The following is a 25,210-nucleotide window of genomic DNA, read 5'->3' on the forward strand; positions in this document are numbered from 1 at the left end:
TCCCCCCTTTTTTGCAAAGGGGGGGAGGAACCTGCTGTCCTCTCACATATAAATCTGAATTATATTTTTCATGATATTGATGTACTGAGAGGTATAACCATAAGAAATTTTCACATATATGGACTACAAAAAATTAAAACTATTCTACCAAATGTACTGGAAAGTTTTTTGTATAAATGCACTATCTAATCATTTTAAAAATTATAGTTGTTATTGTTTTACTGTTGAAAACTTTAATTCCAATTAATTCTTATTTATGTGTCTTAAAAGAGATCACTGTGATATTTGACAGCCAGGGGAGAGAAGTGGAGAAGGCATTTTTATTTAAAGATTCATTGAAGCTTCTTGATTAGAGGAGTGACAAAACCAGACCTGTTCCTTTAGGGCATCAATCTGTCAGCTATGCAGAGAGGAGGAAAATCGGAGGCAAGGTGACAAATAGAGAGGCTGCTGCAGGAGCCCAGGTGATAGGTGATGAAGGTGGGGGGGCCATGGGAGGAGAGGACAGATTGAGAAGTGTTGTGATGACAGCATCAAGACTGGGCAACTGCCTGGACAAGGGAGATGAGGAAGGAGCAGTTGTTGAGCATTACTGACAGGGTGACAAAAATGAGGACATCAAGAAGGGTGGGTTGTGGAAGGAATCTGATGAGCTCCATTTTGGACCATAAATTTAAGATGGCTCTGCTACATCCAGGTAAAGATATCCAGAAGACAGTAGGAAAGGTAGAATTTTAGCTCAAAGGCTGAGAGCTGGGTTGGCAGATTTGGGGGTCACTTCCATGAAGAGTATAAGTGGAGCTGTTGTAGGAGCTGTTCAGAGACACCAAGAGAGATACAGAAGGGCCCAAGCACAGAACCTTGACTTACATCCAACACATGGGGACTGTTACACTGATGATACTTCAGCAAAAGAGATGAAGAAGACTGGACAGGGGGGAGAGTAGAGTCATGGAAACCCAGGGAAGAGAGGGTTTCTAAAATAAGCTGGTGACCAACAGTGTCAAAAACGGTAGAGAGGTCAAAAAGAGAAAAGATGGACCAAATTGAGCAATTAAGAAATGGTTAGTAAACTTGGAGAGAGCAATTTCAATAAACTGGTGGGGCTCCAAGGCTCTACTGGTTTCCACTCCCCTAAGTGTACTGTCTCACCATTAGAATGTAAGCTCCTTGAGGGCAGGGGCTGTCTCTGTTTTTCCCTTTGTATCCTCAGGGCTTAGTATATAATTCATGGCACAAGTAAGAGCATAAAGAATGGGTTTATTTTAACTTTCCAAAATCTCTCCTTCTCTTATACCCTTCCCCTACCTATTGAGAAGGCAAAAAATGTGATAGCAATGATACTTGTTTTCACATGAAAAACATATTTCCATATTATCCATGTTGGGAAAAAAAGAAAAATAAAGAAAGTGAAAAAATTATGGTTCAATCGTCTTAATGAATGCTTTTTCATTCATTCACTGGAAGCCCAGATTGCAAAAAAGTTAAGGAGTGGTATCTGAGGAAATGAAACCAACAAGTGTAGATAGATTCTTTTCTAGAAGTTTGATGGGAAAAGGGAAGAGAGACAAAGGCTATAGCTTGAGAATGGAGCAGGACCAAGGGAAGGCTTTTGAGGTTTTTAGAAAGGATGGGAGAGATGTGGACATGTCAGTAAAAAGCAGCAGAGCTGATAAACGAAGACAAGATTTCTAGGGAAAGGGCAAAGGGGCAAAGCCTCTGGAGGAGGTCAGAGAAGACAGGATCAAGGGCAAAAGGAGAGTAGCTGGCCTTCAGGAGAAAGACCACCTCTTCCTCCAAGACTAGAACAAAGCAGAAGAGAATGGGAAATGACAGTGAAGGGAGCTGATGGCCTCAATTTTCTTGGGAAAGAATTAAGCAAGATCCCCTTCATCTGTAATGAACATATCACTTGGACCTCACAAAGAGCTTTGGTTTGATGCTGATGACAATGATGACGATGATGATAGCATTTACATAGTGTTTTAAGGTTTGCAAAGAGATTTATGCTATCTCAGTTTATTCTCACAACAACCCTGGAAGGTAGATGCTGTTATTATCTTTGTTTTACAGATAAGGAAACCAAGGCAAAGAGGTTAAATGACTTGCCCAGGGTCACACAGCTAGTCAGTGTCTAAAGTCAAGTTTAAATTCCAGTCTTCCTGAGTCCAGGCTTAAAGTTCTATCTAAAGACCTCTAATATGCCTATTAACATAATATTAGAATTTATTATTATAAGGAATCTCTCCAGATAGTATTTTCCAGAAGATTCTGGGATACTGGGATATAATGTGGTTATGTTGCTGAGAGAGAATTTTGAGGGGGGAAAATAACTTTAGAAAGAAGAGAGGAAGAGAAAAAACAAGCCAGTGGATCCTTTGCCACCATGTGCTTCATAGGTTCCAGCCTCAATGCTCCATAGTTGCATCCCCTCTTGCCTGGGTTTGGCAATCGCTGCTACACCCAGTGCCTGCCGTGCCCGATGCAGAATTCAGGCAGACAAGGTCTTGCCCTTCTGAGTCAGGAAAAACCCAAGTTTCTAGAACCATAAAGGAAGAGTTAGAAAAGGCCAACTCTGACGTCTTGTTCATCTAGTAGCTGGGCTCACGAGAATCACTTGAAATGGTATAGTTACATCTAATAATTTTGAGGACCCTCAGCCCCAAAATTATCGTCTATGAATCTGAATGATATAGCAGAAAGAGCATCGCACTGGAATTCAAGAGAACAGGTTTCTAGTCTAATTCTATCCCTAACTAAGCCGTGTACTTCAGCCAAATCACTTTGTCTGAGCCTCATTTTCTTATGTATAAAATGAAGATGTTGGAATAGGCGATCCTTAAGGCTTGGTCCTGATTTAATAGCATTTGATTCTGGGAATAGCCTTTAGCTTTTCCCAAAGTTCAAATTCCTCATCAAAAGATAAAGATTCTCCATCACCGAAGATATTTCAAAGGTGATTCAGCAAAGTGATTCTGGTAACCCTAAAGTTTCAAGAAATAATCCAATAGGGCAACTTTGGGCAAGTCACATAACCTCCTTAGGGCTAGATTTTATCTGCAAAATGAACAGGTTGAACTTGATGTTCTCTGAGGTTCCTTTCAGTTCAACATCTATAATCTAGTCATTTGGAATGCAGGTACTAGTGTCCCTTTGACTTAAGGAAGATAATAGGGCAAAGGTGACTTACAGGAAATACAGGTGAGGCAGGCATGAAGGCTTGGGAATTCTTGCTTGAAATGACTACCTCCCCAGACTCAATGCTCTGAAACACATGCAGGCTGAAGGGCTAACTCTCTTCCCTCAAAGTCCTCTAAAACAAAATCCCCACCAACAATTATGAGATAAGCGAATGTTCAAACTGAAATAGATTCCCCTTGTCCTTCTGTCGACAAGACTTTTGTCAAGGCTTAATGCTGGCTACACCATGCCTTAGCTGCCTGCCTCCTATGTGCCAGTGACTGTGCTGGGGGCTGCAGACGGCAGGACTAGACTGACACAGGAGTGCCCCTGAGTGCTTTGTGTCCTTCTTCTGAGAGAGGAGCTCTGGGGAGAATCCAGGTATTACATCTGCAGAAGGGTCTCATCTTCACATATTTCTGGGGAGGCCAATTTTCTCCCTCTCAGGTACTTTGTTTTCTCAGTCCACCTCCTTCTTTTGAGGTCTCCATCACTTCTTACATATCACTTTATCATATGCATAGAGCCACAAGATTTCTCATAATGTTATCAAGCAAGAGACTCACCTAGCGAAGCCCAGGACGGGGCCTGCCAGATATCGTTCAGCTGCCAATAAAGGGCCCCCATGGTGTGGCCTTCACCATGTACTATTTCACTCTGGCTTCGCCGGTAAAACTCTGTTTCTGTCTTTATGCACTGGGCCTGCATCACCTGATTTAAGAGAAGACACAAAAGATGCACTTCCATTTATCCAGTCTTGGGTAAGAAATTGTGAGAGAAGACAGCTGAAGCGATGAAAGACAGCCCCGAACTGAGTTCCTGAGGAAGAGACACCGTGCATAGTCTGGCAAAAAACATTTATGTGTGTGTTTCTGTGTGTGTCTGCGTGTGTATGTAATATGTGTATACACACACATACACACATGTATATGTATATTTTGCCTAACTATACATATTGATTATTAGGGTTTCATTTGTCTGTATATACATACATATATATGTAAACACACACATACATATGTATTCTTCATATTATATACACATATATATGTTGCTTAACTATACATATTTGTTATTAGGGTTTCATTTGTCTTTCTTTTTTTCCCTCAATTTGGGGGAGAAGTGAGAGGAAGTTAAGAAGGAGAGAAAAAAGATTTTTGTTAACTGAAAAAAGTTAAATAGGGGCGGCCAGGTAGCACAGCGAGTAAGAGCACCAGCTCCAGTGTTGAGAAGACCTGGAGATCGAATCCCAGGCTCAGACACTTAGCACCCACCCAGAAACACCTGGCCATGTAACCTTGAGCAAATTACTTAACCCCAATTGCTTAGGGGCGGCCAGGTGGCTCAGTGAGTAAGAACACCGGCTCCAGTGTTGGGATGACCTGGATCAAATCTGGGCTCAGATACTCAGCACCACACCCAGAAATAACTGGTTGTGTAACCTTGAGCAAGTTACTTAACCCCGATTGCTTAAAAAAAAAAGTTAAATAGAAAAAAGCAAACCCTCAGATACTATTATGGAAATAATTACAAAAATAATTGCTGATATTTACACAAAACTTTACAATCTACAGAGTACTTTAAATAAAACATCTCATTTGATTCCAATAATATTACCCTGCAAGGTACTACAAGGTACTAATCACTTATTAAGCATTTATATGTAATAAATCAGTCATCTATGAGGTAGCCACTGGGGACACAAAGTTTACAATCTTGCCCAGGGAAACAAGATGCACATAGGCAGACAGATACAAAATAACCTGGCGGGAGATAACATCTGGATGGTATAGGAAAGGTCTCACACAGAAGGTGATGCCTGAGCTGGGCCTTTAAGGGACCTAAGGATCCTAAGAGACAGAGGGAAGGAGAGAGAGCATTCCAGGCTTGGCAAACAACTTAGTACAAAGGCATAGAGATGGAGATGGACAAGCACATACATGGAGGAGAGACAAGGCCAGGTTGGTTTATGTGTGTGTATACACACATATGTATGTATGTATATGTGCACACACATACATGCATGCATGTATACATACATATACATATATACAGGAGATTAAATTGTTTAAATACCTAACAGAGATTTATTTGATCCTTGAGGTAACAGGGAGCTATTGAAATTTATGTAGTAGAGAAGTGACCTTGTCAGATGTGATGTAGCTCTATTTTACAGATAAGAGAACTGAGGCTCCGAAAGGTTAAAGGATTTACAAAGCAGTCTCAAAGGAAGGATTTGAAGTCACCTGATTCCAGGTCTTTTCCCCTGTACCATACTGCATCCTATGATGATACTCAGGCCATTCATAATTGTCAGGCTGAAAGAGGAAGAGAGAGGAGAGAGACGAGAGACAGAGACAGAGAGACAGAGACACACACACACAGAGAAGAGAGACAGAGACAGAGAGAAGAGAAAGAGAGAGAGACAGACAGACAGAGACAGAGAGAGAGACAGAGAAAGGGAGGGAGAGGAAGAGAGAAAGGAAGGGAGGGAAAGGGAGAGAGGAAGGGAGAGGAAGAGAGAAAGAGAGACAGAGAAAGAAACAGACAGACAGAGATAGGGAGAGGGAGGGAGAGAGAGAGGGGGGAGAGAGAGAGAGAGAGAGAGAGAGAGAGAGAGAGAGAGAGGTCTCTTGGCAGTTGGATTTACAGTAAACTGTCCCTTCTGCTCTAAATTTATCATCCTGGGAGTCGCCAAGCACTGACTTCTTCATGTACATGATGATTCCTCCAGAATGTAACCTGCCTGAGATAAGACTGCTTCACCTTTGTCTTTACAGCACCAGTGCCTAGATCAGTAGCTTGCACACAGAAGGAGATTAATAAATGCACACCATACCCTACACTCTAAACAGCTGGAATCTATGCCTGAGGTCTATGTTAGCATAGTAATATCATAGCATAGTAAAATCCTCATCTTCAGACTATATCAACCAAGGTCAGAGTCAGTTAGAAGGCCAAGCTGTGTCTCAGACTTTCCTGGAACCTAGATTTACTCATGAGGTGGAGAGAGGTCAAACCTAGAGTCCTGAGTCAAGTTCCCTAGAGTGGTCAGACATAGAAAAATGAGACTTTCTTCTAAGAAAAAAAATGAGAAAATCTCAATTTAGTCATATTACTCAGGGACTGGACTAGGTCAGAAGGCACATGGATGTTTTATCGACTGACTTCACATTAAAAACATGGAAAATGAAAAAGGATGAGAAATAGTCATAACGTAGAATTCTACCTCTGGCCTGGCATGCTCAATCAATTTATTAAGCACTTACTATGTGCCGGGCACCATGCCGTGTCGCTAAGGCCACAAAAAGGCTGAAGTTAATCTAATCCACGTCGTGTAAGAAATTCAGGCCTGATTAAGCCCAAGAAGGAGGGTCTGGGGCAGAGCAGCAAATCTTCCTGTAGCTCAGAAATACAGGATAACTTGCCCAGTCCTTCAGATCGAAGGACACTATTCTGGGTGAAGGAGCAAGGGGATGATGTTAAGTGGTTAACACCCAGAAGATATCAGTGGATATCTGTAAACATCTGCAAACTCATTATAGGCATAATACCCCACACATACTGATTCTATTGGGGAAAAAAATGTGTCGAAACAATTCAAAGGACAATTGCTATCACTATAGCAACAATATTATAATGGGAAAGACATTCTGGGTAAAATTTAGACAATAGATGCCTAAAACAGAGACCTCTCTACAAATAACTGAGATCACCAAAGGGTACTACTTAGATATGGCTGACAGGGGTGTGGAGGCTGGACACATCTAGTGAGAGCTGAAACCTAGGGCTCCAGGTGCCCAGTCTCTTGATTAATTCCACTTCTTTAACAGACTGAAGAGTGAGGGTGAAGAAGGGGAGGAAAACTATGATACAGTGACAATAAACTCAAAGAAACCAAATAAAAATTTTGATAACCATGGGAGGCTACGTGACATTTTCTCGTGTATGTCCCAAAGAAGCTAAGTGTGCTAGTAAGATGAAATTTAAGACAGATAAAGGAAAGTCCCATATTTCAAATAAACAAAAATCAGACGCAGAAGCACAAGATGAAAAGACATAGTCAGAAGGCAATTCACATGAACATGATCGAGTGCACAGACAAGCATAAGGAGTCGTCACGGAGTGCTAGGCGGTCAAAAGGGGAAGGAAATCCTAGCATGTAGTAAGATGAGTCACATGTCCTGAGCAAAGCAAGTAAGAGTCCTTCTTCGGCAACATTCACCTCAGAGCAGTCTATTTTAGAAGAAACACATAAATAATGCAGTGCAACCAGGGGAGGTGACCAAGATGCTGAAGGGGCTAGAAACAATGACCTAAAAAACATGACAATTGCTACATAATAAATATTTGTTTAATTCAATCAGCTAAAAAATAACTAGGGGTAGTTAGCTTATGAGAAGAATTAGGGTCAGTCTTTAAATACTTGATTCTTTGTCATGTGAAGGAATGATAAAATTTATGTTGCTTGTCTGTAGTGGAGACTACAGTGAAATATATTTGAGCTCAACATGAGGAAAAACTTGCTAAGAATCAGAGTTCTCCAAAGCAGAAGAGGAGACTTCAGGGAATAAGAGCTCATTTCCCATAACTGGAGTTAATAATTGTAGAAATAGTAATTGCTCATGGATGCGCCAAATCAATTTAATAGAAAAGATAATGCTGTCTAAATTAATTTACTTATGTAGTGTCATACCAAACTAACAAAGGATTACTTTACATAGCTAGAAAAAAATAAAAATGAAAATTCACTTGGAAGGGAAAAAAAAGGTCAAGAATCTCAAGAGAAAAAATGTAAAAAAAAATAAATAAAGGAGGGAAAAAAGGGGTTCTCGCAGTACCAGACCTTAAATTAGACTACATGACAGTAATCATCAAAACGATTTGGTACTGGTTAAAAAGCAGAGAAGTTAGGGGCAGCTAGGTGTCACAGTGAATACAGGACCAGCCCTGGAGTCAGAAGGACCTGAGTTCAAATCTGACCCCAGACACTTAACACTTACTAGCTGTGTGACCTTGGGCATGTCATTTAACCCCAACTGCCCCATCTTTTCCCCCCCAAAAAAGCAAAAAAAAAAAAAAAAGAAAAGGAAAGAAAAGAAAACGCAGAGAAGTTAATCAATGGAATAAATTATATATTCAACTTAGAAGTAAAAGAACTCAGCAGCAATCTAGTAACTCAATAAACCCAAAGGCTACTGGGCAAGAACTCACTATCTGAGAAAAATTGTTGGGAAAACTGGGCAGCAGGTGGGCAGAAATTAAGTTTTGACCAACACCTTACACTACATGCTGAAATAAGCTGTGAATGTATACATGACCCAGATATAAAAGATCACATCACATGTAAATTGGAGGAACAGGGAAGAGTTACCTTTTGGACCTATAGATAGGGGAAAATTTCATGACCAAACAAGAGACAGAATCACACAATATCAAATGGACAATATTAAAGGTTTTACATATAACTTGAGTCTTCAAAGCAGAGGCTGGGTAAGTATTTGTTGGCCACACAGCTACAACTGATGGTTAAGAAAGGGTTGTTACTCCATGACTTCAAAGTCCCCTCTCAAAGTTTAAATTTTATGATTCTATATAATTTTATGAACTTGATGCTTCTTTTTTTGTAAATAGGTTGACACTGACAGAGGTATGACCCTTGAAGTGAAGAGGGTTCTCTGATATTTAACAACTTAAGTAAAGATTGAAGACTCCAACTTGGTCCCAGAACTGAGCTATAGTATTCTCCAAGTTCAGGCTGAAGGATATCATAACAGGGAATCTCAATTTTAGAGACTGTTGAGGGAGCTGACACTATGGTAAAGAAATATAAGAAAAAGTTACTTATTAAGTCTCTTATTCTCATGCTTATTTCAAGAGAAAAATGTAGTGGGAGCCAGCTACTCTAATTCTAGCTACCCAGACAGACTGTAGAAATGCTTCTTCTAAGACTTTCATGAATTGAGGAAGAGGGAAAGAACAGAACAAGGAGAAGAAAGTGAAGAATTACAACAACATTGTAAAGAAAAACAACTCTGAAGGGCTTAGGACCTGTGAGTAACACAATGACCAACCACAGTGTCAGAGGACTCATGATGAAACACTCTACCCACCTCCAGATGGGCTCAAAAGTGCAAGATGAAGGCAAATTTTGACAAGGCCAATGTGAGAATTGGTTTTGCTTAACTATACATGTTTGTAATGCATTTTGTGTTTCTTGTTTTCTCAAAGGAGGAGAGAAGGAAGTAGAAGGGTGAGAATATGGAAGTAAAATTAAAATGAAACCAAATAAAAATACAGAACTGTCTCCTTTAGGGGATACAGCACAGTGAGGGGGTTAGTATATAGAACTTGGAATAGAAAACAACTGGGTTCCAATTCCACCTCTTAGAGTTACTACATGTGTGACTAATGAGCAGGGCCCTTAAATTTTCTTACTTTCCTCACCTGTAAAGGGGAAAGGGGGAAAGCTAAAGTATCTATTGGTCAAGTTGTGATAATACTTGCATAAGAATCTACATAAAGCTTTGCAAAGTTTAAAAAGGTCTATGTTGTTCCTTGTTCATTTGTTTCATTTGTGTTCAACTCTTCATGACCCCATTTGGAGTTTTCTCATCAAAGACACTGTAATGGGGGCAGCTAGGTGGCACAGTGAATAGAGCACCGGCCCTGGAGTCAGGAGGACCTGAGTTCAAATCCAGCCTCAGATATTAACACAAAACTAGCCATGTGACCTTGGGCAAGTCACTTAACCCCAACTGCCCTCCAAAAAAGAAACCAAAAAAAAGATACTGTAATGGTTTGCCATTACTTTCTCCAATTCATTTTACAAATGTGGAAACTGAGGCAAACAGGGTTAAGTGAGTTGTGCTGGGTCACAGATCTAGTAAATGTCTGAGGCCAAATTTGAACTAAGGAACATGAATCTTCCTGCTGCTAGGGCCAGTGCTCTATACACTGTGCCACTTAGCTGTCCCCACGCCATCCATTATTTCCCCCAAAACCTTCCCTCCTGCATAGCCCTTTCCTGAAAATTAGGCAAACATCCTAGCTTTGTCAATGAGAAGGAATGAGTAGTCATACCTTAGGCAACCCTTTCACCACTGGTAAGCAAGTTGTATGTTCTAGAAACATTTATTCTCACACATTTGCTATTAAGTTTACAAAATCTACATTTTTCTCTTAAAATAAGCATGCAAATAAAAGGCCTACATGTGACCTTGGGCAAGTCACTTCACCCCAACTGCCCTCCAAAAAGCAAAAAAAAAAAAACAAAACAAAAGACCTAACAAGTGACCTTTTCTTATATTTCTTTATCAGAGTGCCAACTCCCTCATAAAAAAGCTGTGCATTTTAATTATAATCATAGTACCTGAAATGGTTATATACTTGAGTTCATTTGCCAGGAAGAGACCCATAATATAAATGTTTAATGGTATATATGTTTTGTTACTTTTATAATTCAAATTTTATGAGTAATGTTTTACTTAGTTACTGACATTTTGAAATAAAGTCCAACACATCAACATCATAGGTTCTGTGTTGGGTATTTTGTTTTAGCTAACTTCTTAAAAGGCAAGTTTTAGGGACCTATTTCAGAATTATGTTAAACATTTTGTTTAGTGTATACAAGTTTCTAATCTATAATTTCACTAACAACAGAAAAACAAGTTAATGAGATAACAAGTTCCTTCTACTGTAACTCCCTATCACTCTCACTGACCTTGTTCCTTTGTTGAAAATGTTACAGTTATAATAAAAAAGCAAATTTTTATTAAACAACCTGAGTCATGCAATGTGTTTGTTTTAAATGGTGACCCTAATTTGTTTGAAGGAAAGGCTCTATTGGAGGTGGGAGGAGAGAACAGTAAGAATTAAGAGTAATGTGTGAAAAAAAAAGCATGATTAACATATTTCTAAAAATAATAACAAAGGCCTCAGATGGGCAATAGCTGAGTGCAGTTTAAAGGCAAATCAGTCAACAGGAAGAGCAAAGGAATATAGGTTTAGATCACACAGAATGGGTAGCTGCTAGAATTTGGTAGAAAGTTAGAAGACAAACATGGTAAGGTACAACATTATCTGTGAGCTTGGAAAGAAGCTAATGATTAGAAGACAAAAGGAGATAGAAATGGGAGAGACCATGGTGCTTGTGAGCAAAAAATGGGTCTTGTCCAATAAGGAAGGGCTAAAGTGGCCCCGAAGAGCATTCTTATAGGAGAAGAGATGTGAGATATGGTGTGAGATATGGACTGGGATGGGCTTAGTGGAGAAAGTTTTGCAGTGGGTTAGGGTGTCTCTAAGTGTTACAGAGAAGCCTACTAGCTTTACTGGGGCATAAATTAGAGATGGAAGAGATCCCTTAGAGACCATCAAAGCTAATCCTCCTGTTTTACAGATGAGGAAGTTGAAACCCAGAAAAGTTACTTTTGTCAAGGTCACGCAGTTAGGAGGTTGGAGAGCTGGGATTCAAACCTAGGTCCTCGGATCCCAAATCCAGCACACTGCCTTCATCACAGAAAGATAAATGTGCCAGGGACACAGTAACAATTCATATTTCAAATCCTATTTTAAGGATTAAAAAATGCTTATTTTTGACATCAACCCTGTGAAGGACGATGGTGCAGCGGAAAGAATTCTGGATTTAGAGTTAACCTGGGCTCCAATGGAGGGTCTGTCACCTTCTACTTATTCTTATCCCTCATCTATAAAAAGAAAAGCCTAAACAAGATAACCTCTGACCTCTTCCAGATCTGTATCTAAGACCATAGGATCCTCATCTGGTGGTTAAATGCCTTGTCCAAAGTCTCATGCTATGTTGAGGATAAGGAGAGTAACTGCAGCTACAAGGTGAGGCCTGCTGAAATCCATGAAAGTGAGTGAGGGGCGGATTTCAGTTTTGGTGTACAGATGAAAGACAACTTAAAATTCCATTAGTAAGAGAAAAATAGGTATCAACTTCCATTTTCTATCACCCAACCAATTAAAGTAGTGATTTTAAAAAGTCATCATACTATTTTTTATCATCCCAGACACTTCAGAATAAACCCAGTAAACATAGAGTTCCAAAGTATCATTATTAATTCTAATTCATAGCCAACATTTGATATTATTATATTGCCAATTTTCCAGAAAGTAACCATGCAATATCCACTGTAAATAATTACATTTGTAAATCAGGTTTCTAATCATGTTGGAACCAGTGCTAATAAATTAGAACTGATTCTGTCAATCCCTGGCTGATCATAGTGGGTAATTTATATTAAGCTCCTTCTATCAATTTCACCATTATGACCTTTAAAGATCTTACCTCATCTTCCTTTTATTTTTTTTTCCTATTCCATATCCCTTAGAGATGCCATTTCATGGCGGAAGCAATGTCAGAAGGAAGCAGCCATGGACTAAGAAGATTAGCCTGTTCTCTAAATCACATGGCCTGGGTCTTTCCCCTTCCTTCTCTCCCTAAATAAAAGCTGCCTCCTATGTGGGACTGTTATATCAGAATAAAGAAACAGACACAGTTCTAACAGCTCTGTGAAATGATGGGAGGAAAATAGCCTGAAAAACATCTAAAAAGGCTCACACCAAGAAAAGAACAAATGTGAAAAACAGACATTTCCCTGCCAAGGACTATATACAAACACTAAAGAAAATTAATACAGAAAAGCACTTTATGTTATTTAATTTGCAAATACCCCCAAAACAAGGAAAGCAAAGTAAAATTATCAAGAAAAGAGGAAGTAGTGAAATTAATTAGCTCATGTTTAAAGATTAAGAGCGGGGGGAAAGACTGAGAGTTAGAATAAAATACAGAACAAAGAGGAGCATCATGGATAAAAAGGATCCAAGAGTACATCGATTTCAGGGGAATTAAATCAGGAGAAGCAAAGGCATAAGAGGTGAACTGAGGTACCATAAACTATATCCTTAACACTCCCCCCCTACACTGTCCCAATGAATCAGTGTTTTTGCTTTTTGCTGGAGGGAATAGCTGAGTAGGGATTTTGCAAGTTAAAGTGAAAAAAATGTATTTGAAACTGCACTCAAAATTTATCAGTTCTCTTCTCTGGAGATGTGCAGCATTTTTCATCATGAGTCCTTCAGAACTGTTATACTGATCACAGCATATAAGTATTTCATAGTCGATCATTATTACAATGCTGTTACTGTATACAAGGATCTCCTGGTTTTGCTCACTTCACTTTGCATCAGTTCATAAAGTTTTCCCCAAGTTTTTCTGAAACCATCTCCCACATCATTTCTTATAGCACAACAGTATTCTATCACAATCATATATAACAACTTGTTTAGCCATTTCCTAGTTGATGAGCCTCCCCTCAATTTCCAATTCTTTGCCACCACAAAAAGAACTGCTATAAATATTTTGTACATATAGGTCCTTTTCCCTGTCCTTTGATCTCGTTGGGATATAGCTCTAGTAGTGGTATTCCTGGGTTAATGGATATGCATAGTTCTATAGTCTTTAGGGAAAAGCTCCAAGTTGTTTTCTGAAATGGCTGGATCAGTTCACAACTCTACCAACTGTGCATTAGTGTTCCAATTTTTCCACATCCCCTCCAGAATTTATCATTTTTCTTTTCTGTCATGTTAGCCAATCTTATAGGTGAGAGACAGTACCTCTGAGTTGTTTTAATTCAGACATCTCTAATCAATAGTGATTTAGAGCATTTTTTCATATGACTATCGAGAGCTTCGATACCTTCTTCTGAAAACTGCCTGTTCATAACCCTTGATCATTGGGCAATGGCTTGAAGAGTTTTATTATAGAAAAGGAGGTATGATTTTGAGGTGAATGATGGGAACCAGGATGGTCTTAGTTTGGTAAAAATTTGTGCAGTAGAAGACTGCCTTCTGTGTGAGATTGTTACATTACCCTGGGCAAATTTCCACCCCCAGGAAAAGGGATAGTGAATTTCTAGGGAAGAAAGGGAAAGAAAAGACCCAAGCCATGTGATTTGGAGAACAGGCTAACTCTTATTAGGCCACAGATGCCTCCTTCTGACATTGCTTCCCCCATGAAATGATGTCTCTATAGGAGATGAAGTAGGAAAAAAATAAAAGAGAATAAGATAAGATATTTAAAAGTCATAACACTGAAATTGATAGAAGTTCAACTACTTTATCCCTTGGGTAGTATATTATAAAACATGGTATAGGATGAATATCTCACACCAACATGAATATTAAAGGATGGATACAGAACCTGAATATTAAAATTTGTAAAACCATTAGTAAAATAAAAACACAACCAGATCTCATTTCTTTCACAACTATGTCAAGGGGGAAATTTGGAACTAAAATAAAGGACAGAAATAAACACAAAAGAAAAAAACAGATCACTTCAATTATGAGAAACTGAAAAGCTTTTATATTAACAAAATCAATGCAATTAGGATAAAAATGCAAATGGTCAATGAAGAAAAAATCTTTGTATCATATACCTCTGATAAGGTCTGATATCTAAGATATGTAAGGAATTAACATAAACAGATAAGAATGATTGCCATTTCTCAACTGATAAGGAATCAAAAGATAGGAACAAACAGTTCTTAAAAGAAAACTGGAAGCTATTAACCACCACATGGAAGATCGATCCAAATCACCAGAAACAAAAATTAAAATTATAACCACTCTGAATTTTCATCTCAGACACAGAAAACTGGTTGAAATATTCTTCCAAATCTGTCAGGTTGCTACAGCCAATTCTCCCTTATGTGAGAGCATAATCAGGGCAAAAGCTTCTAGAAAGAATTCTTACTGTATAGCTCAGATGTTTTTGCTATTCCCCAACTATTCTGAAGAATCACTAATTATGAGAATTAAAGTGAATATAAACCCACAAATCAAAAGAGAGCTGTTGTCAAACATTGCTCATTCCCTCTTCATTCAACTGCAAGAGAATAGGAAAGCCTCACCTGTGTAAGGTAGAGTGTGTCTTTGAACATAACCAATGGATCCGAGTTTTGAGGAAGCTTGAAATTAATAGCAGCCTGGTCAAGCATTTCAGCATTACCATTTCTATGATGCTGTCGATGCACTGAAAAACTGCTATTGTAAGACCAATCTTCAGGAGAGGACACCTTTTTAGAAACAAAGGAAGACAGAAAAATCAAGCCATGGAAACAAAAAATACTTTTCTACATGATAATGTAGATATAAATAACTGAGGGTGATACCCTGGACACTGTAAAAGATGTTTATATGTGCTCCCTGTAATGCCACTTTCACAAATGCTTTCGATTTTCCCATCCCGCATCCTCATCAGTAATGGACAAGCCTAAAGCAAGTTGCCATTTGAGATACCAAAACTGAACAGTATTGGTGAAAACAAGTTTGTGTGCCCAAATCCTTCTTTGCAGGATTCTGGAAAAGCTCTTCTGTCCAAAGCAATGTTTTTCCAAAACCTGCTAAGACTCCCTGGCTGTTTAGTAACTTACTGTGCTTTTCAAAATACTATTTTGTTTATGGAGGCTAAAGTAGTCTCATAATGAATGAGAATTCATTATAATAAAAATGAATGGGTGAATTGGTGAAACAGGTAAAATTGGTCACAAAGTCTGGAACAAAGACAAAATGCCACTATCAAAATGGTAAATGTCACTGAGTTTGTTCATCTATTCCACACTAATTCTTTCTTTTCACCAATTTTTTTTTAATTTACTCTTGAAGTTACAATCAAATAACCTGGAGACATAACAGAGGTGTTATCTTCAACAGGAAGATGTTAGTTTGAAAGAGGGACAGGTTTAGAGGAGAAGATAATGAGTTCTACTTTGGACCAAGAGAGTGGAAAATGCATAAACAATATCAAGGAAGAAATATGCAGCAGGTAGCTGATAAAACATGACTGGAGTTTGCAACAGAAATGGGGGCTGGTTATATAGATTTGGGCATGATTTGCATAACAATGATACTTGAACCCACTGGAGTTGATGGGATCCCTAGGACAGTTGAGAGAGAGAGAGACAGAGAGAGACAGAGACAGAGAGAGAGAGAGAGACAGAGACAGAGACAGAGAGACAGAAAGAGAGACAGAGAGAGACAGAGAGAGACAGAGACAGAGAAGACTCAGGCCCAGGACAAGGCTCTGGGTAAGACCCACAATAAGAGGGTAAGAGATGGAGAAGACTGTCAATGAATGGTCAGATGGACCAGCTAGAGAACCAGCTTTTTTGATGCAAAAGATTATTCTGTAATTGATTTTGATTTCTCCTATCTATGTAAATGTACTTTAAATACAAATAATTTCAAGGAGATATTATCATTTTACTTTGAAAATTTTTTCTTCCTATGTCCATTTCCTTTGTCTTATGAGGAAAAAAAATATACTGTGTCAACTAACAAAGCTTGGTTTTGAACGTCAAGATATTCCTAAATTTCAGCCCTTCTAGACCCCCCTCCCAGAGACTTTGGGAACTTTGTTGTTGTTGTTGTTGTTGAGTGTTTCAGTTGTGTCTGACTCTTCATGACTTCATTTGGAATTTTGTTGGCAAGGATACTAAAAATGGTTTGCAATTTCCTTATCCAATTTGTTTTTCAGATGTAGAAACTAAGGCAAACAGGGTTAAGAACTTGCCACGGGCCACAAAGCTTATAAGTGTCTGAGGTCAGATTTAAACTCAGGAAGAAGAATCTTCCTGACTCCTAGGCCAGCATTCTACCCACTGCCTCACCTAGCTGCCCCTTGGATACTGTTACTGTACCTTTAATATAGAGGGAGAAATCTTGAGGACTAACTGTGAACTCTCATCTTTAGAGGAATCTGTTCAAAACACTGAAAAGGAACTAAGATCTCCTTTCCTTCAGAGACTTGGAAAACTATCACAGAAACTGTGTCTTGGACAAACTAGAATAGTTAATTGTCATGGCGGAAAGAATCTGTGAGAGACTACAGGTTAACTGCCATGTGAGAACAAGTCCTCAAGAGACTTAGAGAATTAATTGTTATCTTTGGATGTCTGAAGATACATTCTGAGAGAAACATGCTTAATTCATTCTGTAGAGAAAAGAATTCCTTGGGAGAACTAAGACAAAAAATGCCATCCTGAGAGATGATCTCTTGAGAGAACTGGGTATATTTAGCGTAGAGACATGAAAACTCAAGAGTAGATACAAGAGCTGTCTACAAATATGTAAGAAACTGTCATGGGAAGGATGGAAGGGAGCACGACCATTCTTTTTCACCCCAGAGGACCAGAACCAGGAGTAAAAAGGCCAACTTGGGCCTGATGCCAGTAAAAACTCCCCAATAATTAGAACTCTCCAAAAGTGGAAAGGCTGGCCCGGAAAGGTGGTGTTGGGTTATGTTATCTGTGTGATGAGATGGCTGACATGCCATCTGATGTATTATCAAATGGCTGCTAAAATCTCTTCAAATTCTGTGATTCCGTGAAAGGTAAATTGTTGGGCCTTGGTTGCAGTATTTTGGAGGCCTTGGCAGATATATCCCTTGGGAAAGACTGACAGCTTCTTTTTCCTGCTTTTGAAGTGACTCTAACTGTAAAATTTCTCACATCTAATACACTGCTGAAATACTTATCTGTCTTTCTATCATTTGCTACTGTTAATGAGTTATTGAGCCAGCAACAATGATGGTTGTCTAGACTATGAGATGATTATTTGAGACTCAAAGAAAGGAAAAAAAAACTTATAGGAAAAGAAGTTTCCATGGTTTTATTGCATTGAAAGCTCCAAGCTAATGAATTTATGGGAAATACCTCTCATTTTAAAGTACTTTCTGAGGTAATTCCCATTCACACCGAGACAGCTAGCCTTTGAACCCAGACAGAGAATGGAAAAGGTAACTGTCAAATAGCAGGCTGAAGGGTAGAGGTGTGTTGTATTTGTTCCCCAGAAAATCTGAGAGATTTTGTACTTATCACTCTGCAAAATACAAGCACACCTTTCCATAGGATTGCAACCAGGAGTGATGGTTAGTATATGGCCAGTTACACACACTCAGAAATCTGTATATGAGCTCATAGGTTCAGTGTTTGTCCTTATCCCTATCCCTGTTTATATAAACAGACTAACATCAGGAATAAACCCATGTGGTATAAAGGAAAGAATAGTGTCTCTGGAATGAGGACCTGGGTTCAACCACCACCTCTGACACTTTATATTAGTGTGACCTTGGACAAGTGACTCTCTGGGATTCAGACTGCTCATCTGTAAAATAAGGGGTGGGGGGTGGGGCACGAGATGGCTTTAAGGTTCCTTCCAGCTTTAGAGCTATGATCCTACAATTCTGAAACAATCTTTGGAGGCAGAAAGTTAAATTTATACAGAAAATATTAGGTGCCAGCCAACCACAATGCCTAAAACAGACCTGAAAGAGTCTGACAATATGAAAGAAAAACATTAAGAAATGTTCACTTAGTCCACACATCTTTTTTGCTGAGATAAGCTAACCAAATCTCTAGATTATACTGGCACAACCAAATATAAGAGAAAGAATATATGTTTATGGTAAGTGGTTAATCTGAGTAATTTCTGCAATGTGCTAAGTCTGACTCGGGAAATCAATGGCCCTTCAGATATCAAAATAAGTAAATAAGTAAAAAAAGGAAACATGTTTCCATGCATAAGTAAGAAGAAACAATATTGAAAGAAACAATGTTGAAGATACACAGTTAACAGGGAAAATAAAGAAAGCTACAGTAGCATTTAATAAATGTTTGCTGAATGAGTTCAAAGAATACTATTTAAAGGAGACTTAGCTTACGTAATAACGTTAAAAAAAAAAGTCTTTTCTCAGATTTCTTTCCCTAATACTCAGTCTATGTAGGAAAGTGAACATGTTATGTCACCTGCTGGCCATTATTTAGAAGTCAGATGTTCCTTGCAAATGTGTGCCATGTCTTACCACTCTGACTCTCTGATGCAGGAGAAAAATGAAACCCAGGCTTACCTTTTCCAATGTACTGAAGGAGGGCCAGGATTGATAGCCATATTCAGAAACAAACCGAGCTTTAGGAAACACCTTCCAGTTCCAGCAGTCACTTTCATAGTCATAAAAATGTACATCACCAAAATGGGTATCGTAGGGTTTACGGGAAACCCAGCCTTCTGCTATGGATTCTGCTCCATTTGTGGGGCTAGATGTGACATAAGGACGAGTCTGGTCCTCCTATGTTAAAATAAATCAAATCAAATAAGGGTTTAAAGAATCAAACTTTCATTTGGAAAAAAGAAAACCCCCAATCAGCTTCCAGCCTTAAACTAAACTAAAACGTCCTTTTTCTAGAATGACAAGCAATTCGTTTTAAAATAAGACAATTTTCCTGTTATAATGTATCTGATTTATATACCCTCTTCTTCACCAAAGTGAAATGCAAGTACCAGAGGGCAGGGACCGACTCACTTTGTCTTTCCCTCCCTGGGCCTTAGCAAATTCCCTGATATAGAGAGGATATTTAAAACTGATTATTCTCATTAATATTAAAATGCACAGCAGTTCCCACAACCTTGTTCATTTCCCTTTGTTCTTTGAAATCCATGACCAGATCTACCCACAGGTTCAGTTATCTCCATGCAGATGACTCCCAGGTCCATATGTCCAGTCTTCATCTATCTCCGAAGCTCCAGTTCAACATTACCTACTGTCTATGGAACATTTCCAACTGAGCATCCTTCAGTCAGCTCAAATGAGAAGCCCCAAATGGGACCAAAACCAAAATCTTCCTGAATTACCTAGGTTACTTACTTCTATTGAGAATGTCACCAATACTTCTAGAGTCATAACCTTGGCATCATGGCAGGCTCTTCACTTTCTTGCCTCCATCCCCCACATTAAATAAGTTGCCAAGACACATCAATTCTACCTCCACATCTCTCAGAATCATCTCCCCTTCTTTCCTTCCACTCATGCTGTCATTATCTTACTTCAGGACCTCATCACTTCTCCCTGGACTTGTATAATAATCTTTTACTTGGTCTCCCTGGCTCCAGTTTCTACCCTCTCAAATCCAGTGTCTACACAGATGGCAAACTGTTATTCCTAAACATAGGCACTCCACTGCCCAACAAGAGTCAGTAGCTCCTCAGGACAAAATACAAGCTCCTCTGCCTGGCATTTAAAGCCCCTTACAATCTGCCTCCACCAGACTTTATTTCCAGGCTGACTTCACAATACTCCCCCTCACGTATTATGTTCCAGCCAAAACAGCCTACTCACTGTTTCCCCGTCCATGACCTTCGTTTACCCTTGTTATCAGTGCCTGGAATGCACCTCCTGACTTCTACCTCTTTGAACACCTAGTATCTTTTAAACCTCAGCTTAAGTATATATATTTTTATTATTTTATGTGTGTATATGTATGTGTACATGTATATATATATATATATATGCATGCATGTGTGAAGACTGGTAAACACATAACATATATATTTTATATTGGCCTGTTTTGTACATGTTTTTTTTTCTTATATAATGTAAGCTCCTTGAGAGCAAATAGGCAATAAGCATTTAATAAATGTTTACTATGTGCCAGGCCAAGAAAACATTCTCTTTATCTTCTTTGTACCCCCAATCCCTAAAACAGTGACTGTTACAGAGTAGCCTTTTAAAAGGTCTATTAAATAAAAAAGGCTTGTTCCAGCCAGGAAAGTGATTAGTCTCTACCTAAGAGCACCTAACCATTCTATAATAAAACCAAACAGCTAATTTCACCCCAATTCCACTGACTTTCAGATTTGCATTTAATAATATCATGCAAAGTTTCATATTTATAATGAATGATCAGGGCTGACAATATGATACGGTCCTGAGAAAGATTACACAAAAGAAACATGCTATGTAATAGGAAATTAAATCAAAGGATTGATAAGTAATTAACAGAACTGATCATAGGAGTATGTCTTCTGACCTTTAAAACCCAGGATTTTATTAGAAACAGCAGTAACCACCCATGCAATATTTAATTTGTTGCCATTTCTCTCCAAAGCACTTTACAAACCACAAGCACTCTTACAAGCACTAATTACTACTCAGAACATCCAAACAAGGCTAGTAAATCTTCATGAAACACACATTATTATCCCCATTTTACAGAGAGGAAAAAGCAGCAGAGAGAAGTCATTTACTCGTGCACTGGTATCAAAAGTGACTACAAGAGAAAAGTCAAGTCTATATTTAGAATACAGTAAAAAAAAAAAATCTTCCCTGCAATTACATAATCATTAATTAACCCTCATACTGCCCTCTAGGGACAAGGAGTAATGTTCCCATTATATGGAAATATGAAGTTGAGATCACAAAACATCCTGCTAGGTCTACTGGATAAAATAAGAGATATTTTAGCCTGGCATTCAAGGTTTTCTAGACCCTAGCTCCAAAACACTTCTTCTGTCTTATTTCACACTCTACACACACATACATATATACTCCCTTATATGCATCTTAAAGTTGGAAGGAACCTGAGACCATCTAGTTCAACATATACTTGAAACAGGAATCTACAACTACATCTACAGATTTAATAGCTTAAAACTGCATTAAGATTTCTGGGGAAACCTGAATAATAAAATGACTGTAATTTATAAGAAAAAAGAGCCAGTCACCAGAAAATATAAAAGGTAGCTTTCTAATGTAGAATGGCAGGCTATCAAACGACCATATGAAAAAATGTCCCACATTGCTAATGATTAAGGAAACAGTAGTGGTGGTATTGGACATCCTTGATTTCCCCTAATGTAGCTGGAAAGACTGCTAGTATTTCTGTCTTGCATAAAATGCTTGCTTTGGGTTTTAGATAGATATTATTTACTATATTAAGGAAAAGTCCATTTATTCCTGTTGACTAATTTGTTTTTAATAGAAATGGCTACTGGATTTTGTCCAAGGCTCTCTCAGCACTGATATAATCATGTGATTTTTATTATATTTTCCATTAATAAGGTCAATTATTGTATAGTTTTCCTTATATGGAATTAAACCTATATCTAATCTGTTCACAGAATACAATCTTTTCCCCACTTAATAGTATTTTATTTTTTCCAATTACATTTAATGATAGTTTTATAAGATTTTGAGTTCCAGATATTTTTCCCTCCCTCCCCTACCCCCTCCCGAAGACAGCAAGTAAACTGATATAGGTTATACATATACAGTCATATTAAACATATCTTCACATTGTTTTGTACCACTCTATGAATGCTTTAATATTTTTACACTGATATTCACTGAGGATATTGGTCTATAGAAAAGGTTCTTAACCTGGGGTCCACAGACCCTCAAATGGGTCCATAGATAGATTTCAAGGGGTTTATGAAAGTGGGTGAGGAAAAAAAGAAATCTTTCTTTTCACTAACTTTTTTTTTTTTGCAAGGAAATTGGGGTTAAGTGACTTGCCCAAAGTCACACGGCTAGTAAGTGTGTCAAGTGTCTGAGGCCGAATTTGAACTCAGGTCCTCCTGACTCCAGGGCCAGTGTTCTATTCACTGCACCACCTAGCTGCCCTTTTTCACCAACTTCTAACTGAAATTTACCATTTCACTCAGCTCCTTAAAAACTGGTTTTTTTTTCCCTGAGAAGGAGTTCACAGGCTTAACCAAATCATCAAAAGTCCATGACCAAAAGAGAGAGAAGAAAAAGTGAGTGTGATGTGTGTGTATGAGAGACAGACAGACAGACAGAGACAGACAGACACAGAGAGAGAAAGGTGTTGAGAGACTGAGATTGATTTTAAGAACCCCTGATACAATTATCTTTCTCTTTGTTTTTCCCTTGATTCAGATATCAAGAATATATTTTCACCATAGAAATATCTCCTTTTCCCATTTTTGTAAACAGGGCATGTAACATTGGAATTGTTCTCTAAATTTTGATGATATTCATTCATAAATTCATTTGGTCCTAAGGTTGTTTTTGATTGGGTTTTTTTAGTTCATTATGGCTTATTCAATTTCCCTTTTTTTTTTTTTCTAAATTGGTCATTTAAATAATCCAGTTCTATTAAGCTGGGAAGTGTTTTATTATCGTTGTTGTAAATACTGATCTATTTCACTTATCAGTTTTCTTGGCATATAATGGAGAAAAAGAATTTCTGATAGTTTATTTTCATTTGCTCTTCATTTGTTATTTATTTTCATATGTTCTTATATGCATTCTCCTTTCGGACAAATTTGTTTACTTTTTTAAAAATTCTAAATAATTACGTATCTCTTTTTTCATTTCCTCCAAAAACACAGCTCCAAGTTTTATTTATTAATGGGTTGCTTTGCATTTACTTTTCTTCATCTCTTCTTTGATTTTTCAGAATTTCTACTTCAGTGTTTTTTGGGGGGTTTTTTGATTTGTTACTTTCCAATTGTTTTCTTTAATTACATTCCAAGTTCATGGATCTGTTCGTGTTCTGTTTTGTTAAAAGAAGCTTTTAAAGATGTAACTTTCCAGGGAGGCTAGGTAGCGCAGTGAATAGAGCACTGGCCCTGGAGTCAGGAGGGACCTGAGTTCAAACCTGACCTCAGACACTTAACAGTAACTTACTAGCCGTGTGATCTTGGGCAAGTCATTTAATCCCAATTGCCCTATCTTCCCCACTCCAAAAAGGAAAAAAAGTAACTTTCCCCCTAACAACTGCTTTAGCTGCATTCCTTAAGTTGTGATAAATCGTTTCATTATATTCTTTGTTGAAATTGTCCACTGTTGAGGGCGGAGCCAAGATGGCAGAGTAGAAGCATGACCCTCCCGCGGCTCCGGCTTCCACCCTCCCCAATCCATGTAAAAAGGGGACTCTAAACAAACTTTGGAGCTGCAGAACCCACAAAATGACACAGAGAAGCTAACCTCCCACTGAGAACAGCCCCGCAGGCCAGCAGGAATCGGCCAGCAAAACGCTCTGGGAGCCGAGCCCAGCACCACACCGAGGCTTTAGCCCCACGGCGGGCCTGACCAGCCACCAGCCAGAGGGACTCCAGATCAGCAGCAGCTGTGGCCGTTTCCAGATTTATCAACACATAGATGCGAAGGACAAGGTGAGAGGCCAGTGCAATCTGGACTTTGGGACCCAGTAAGTGGGAGTGCATGGCTTTTACCCCCGGAGTCAGAAACCGCTGAGATGCCAGCACAGCCTGCCAGCGCCATGTGGCGGCTTCAGCTCCTGGCCTGCAGAGTGTAGGGGGACCAAGCACCAGTCTGAGGGGTAATTGCTCTTGCTTTAACCTGCTTGGATCTGGATTGCAGTCTAGGGTGGAGGTCCTGGGGTGTGTGTCCAGCTTGCCAGAGCGTGTGGAGACTCAGAGAGGGCACCCATCTAATACCTCCGGCAGCTGAGAAAACCCCAGCGTTTGGGATGAAAACTCCCCTGTCTGGTGGCAGAGTCCTACTGTGGCAAAAAGCCCAAAAGTCAAATCATTGAGTGGCAAAATGAGCAGGCAAAGGAAACAAAGCAGACAGAAGATTCCAACATTACTTGGGGATAAGAAGGAGCAAGGCATGGAACAGGAGGAAATCAGTGAAGTCAGAACTCCTGCACCAAAAGCTTCAAAGGAAAATACAAGCTGGTTACAGGCCATAGAGGACCTTAAGAAGCACATAAGAGAAGTGGAGGAAAAATTGGGAAGAGAAATGAGAACAATGCAAGAAAATTATGAAATGAGACTCAACAGCCTGACTGAAGAAAATAATACCTTAAAAAACAGACTGACTCAAATGGCAAAGGAGGCTCAAAAAGGCAATGAGAAGAATGCCTTAAAAAGTCAAATTTGCCAGATGGAAAAAGAATCTCAAAAGCTCACTGAGGAGAATCATGGCTTCAGATTTAGATTGGAGCAAATGGAAGCTAATGACTTTATGAGAAATCAAGATGCTGTTAAACAGATCCAAACAAATGAAAGAATAGAAGGCAATGTGAAATATCTCATGGGAAAAACCACTGACCTGGAAAATAGATCCAGGAGAGATAATTTAAAAATTATTGGACTGCCTGAGAGCCATAACCAAAGTAAGAGCCTGGAAAGCATCCTCCAGGAAGTTCTCAAAGAAAACTGCCCTGATGTTTTAGAACGA

General features: G+C 38.8%; 1 protein-coding gene across 1 annotated transcript in view; it reads right to left on the reverse strand.

Annotated features, from left to right (window-relative positions):
• Positions 1-25,210, reverse strand: part of MANBA (mannosidase beta) — a 122,642-nt gene that overhangs the window by 13,520 nt on the left and 83,912 nt on the right. Inside the window, exons 11-13 of the mRNA XM_069098617.1 lie at positions 19,112-19,330; positions 15,117-15,281; positions 3,747-3,891 (exon numbers count right to left, since the gene is read on the reverse strand). Of these exons, the coding sequence (XP_068954718.1) occupies positions 3,747-3,891; positions 15,117-15,281; positions 19,112-19,330 (529 nt within the window). The remainder of the gene's footprint in view (positions 1-3,746; positions 3,892-15,116; positions 15,282-19,111; positions 19,331-25,210) is intronic.

This window comes from Petaurus breviceps, unplaced genomic scaffold (genome assembly GCF_028583685.1).
Source record: "Petaurus breviceps papuanus isolate PSGF00001 unplaced genomic scaffold, PetGlider_PUasm1.0 126, whole genome shotgun sequence".
Lineage (NCBI taxonomy): Eukaryota > Metazoa > Chordata > Mammalia > Diprotodontia > Petauridae > Petaurus > Petaurus breviceps.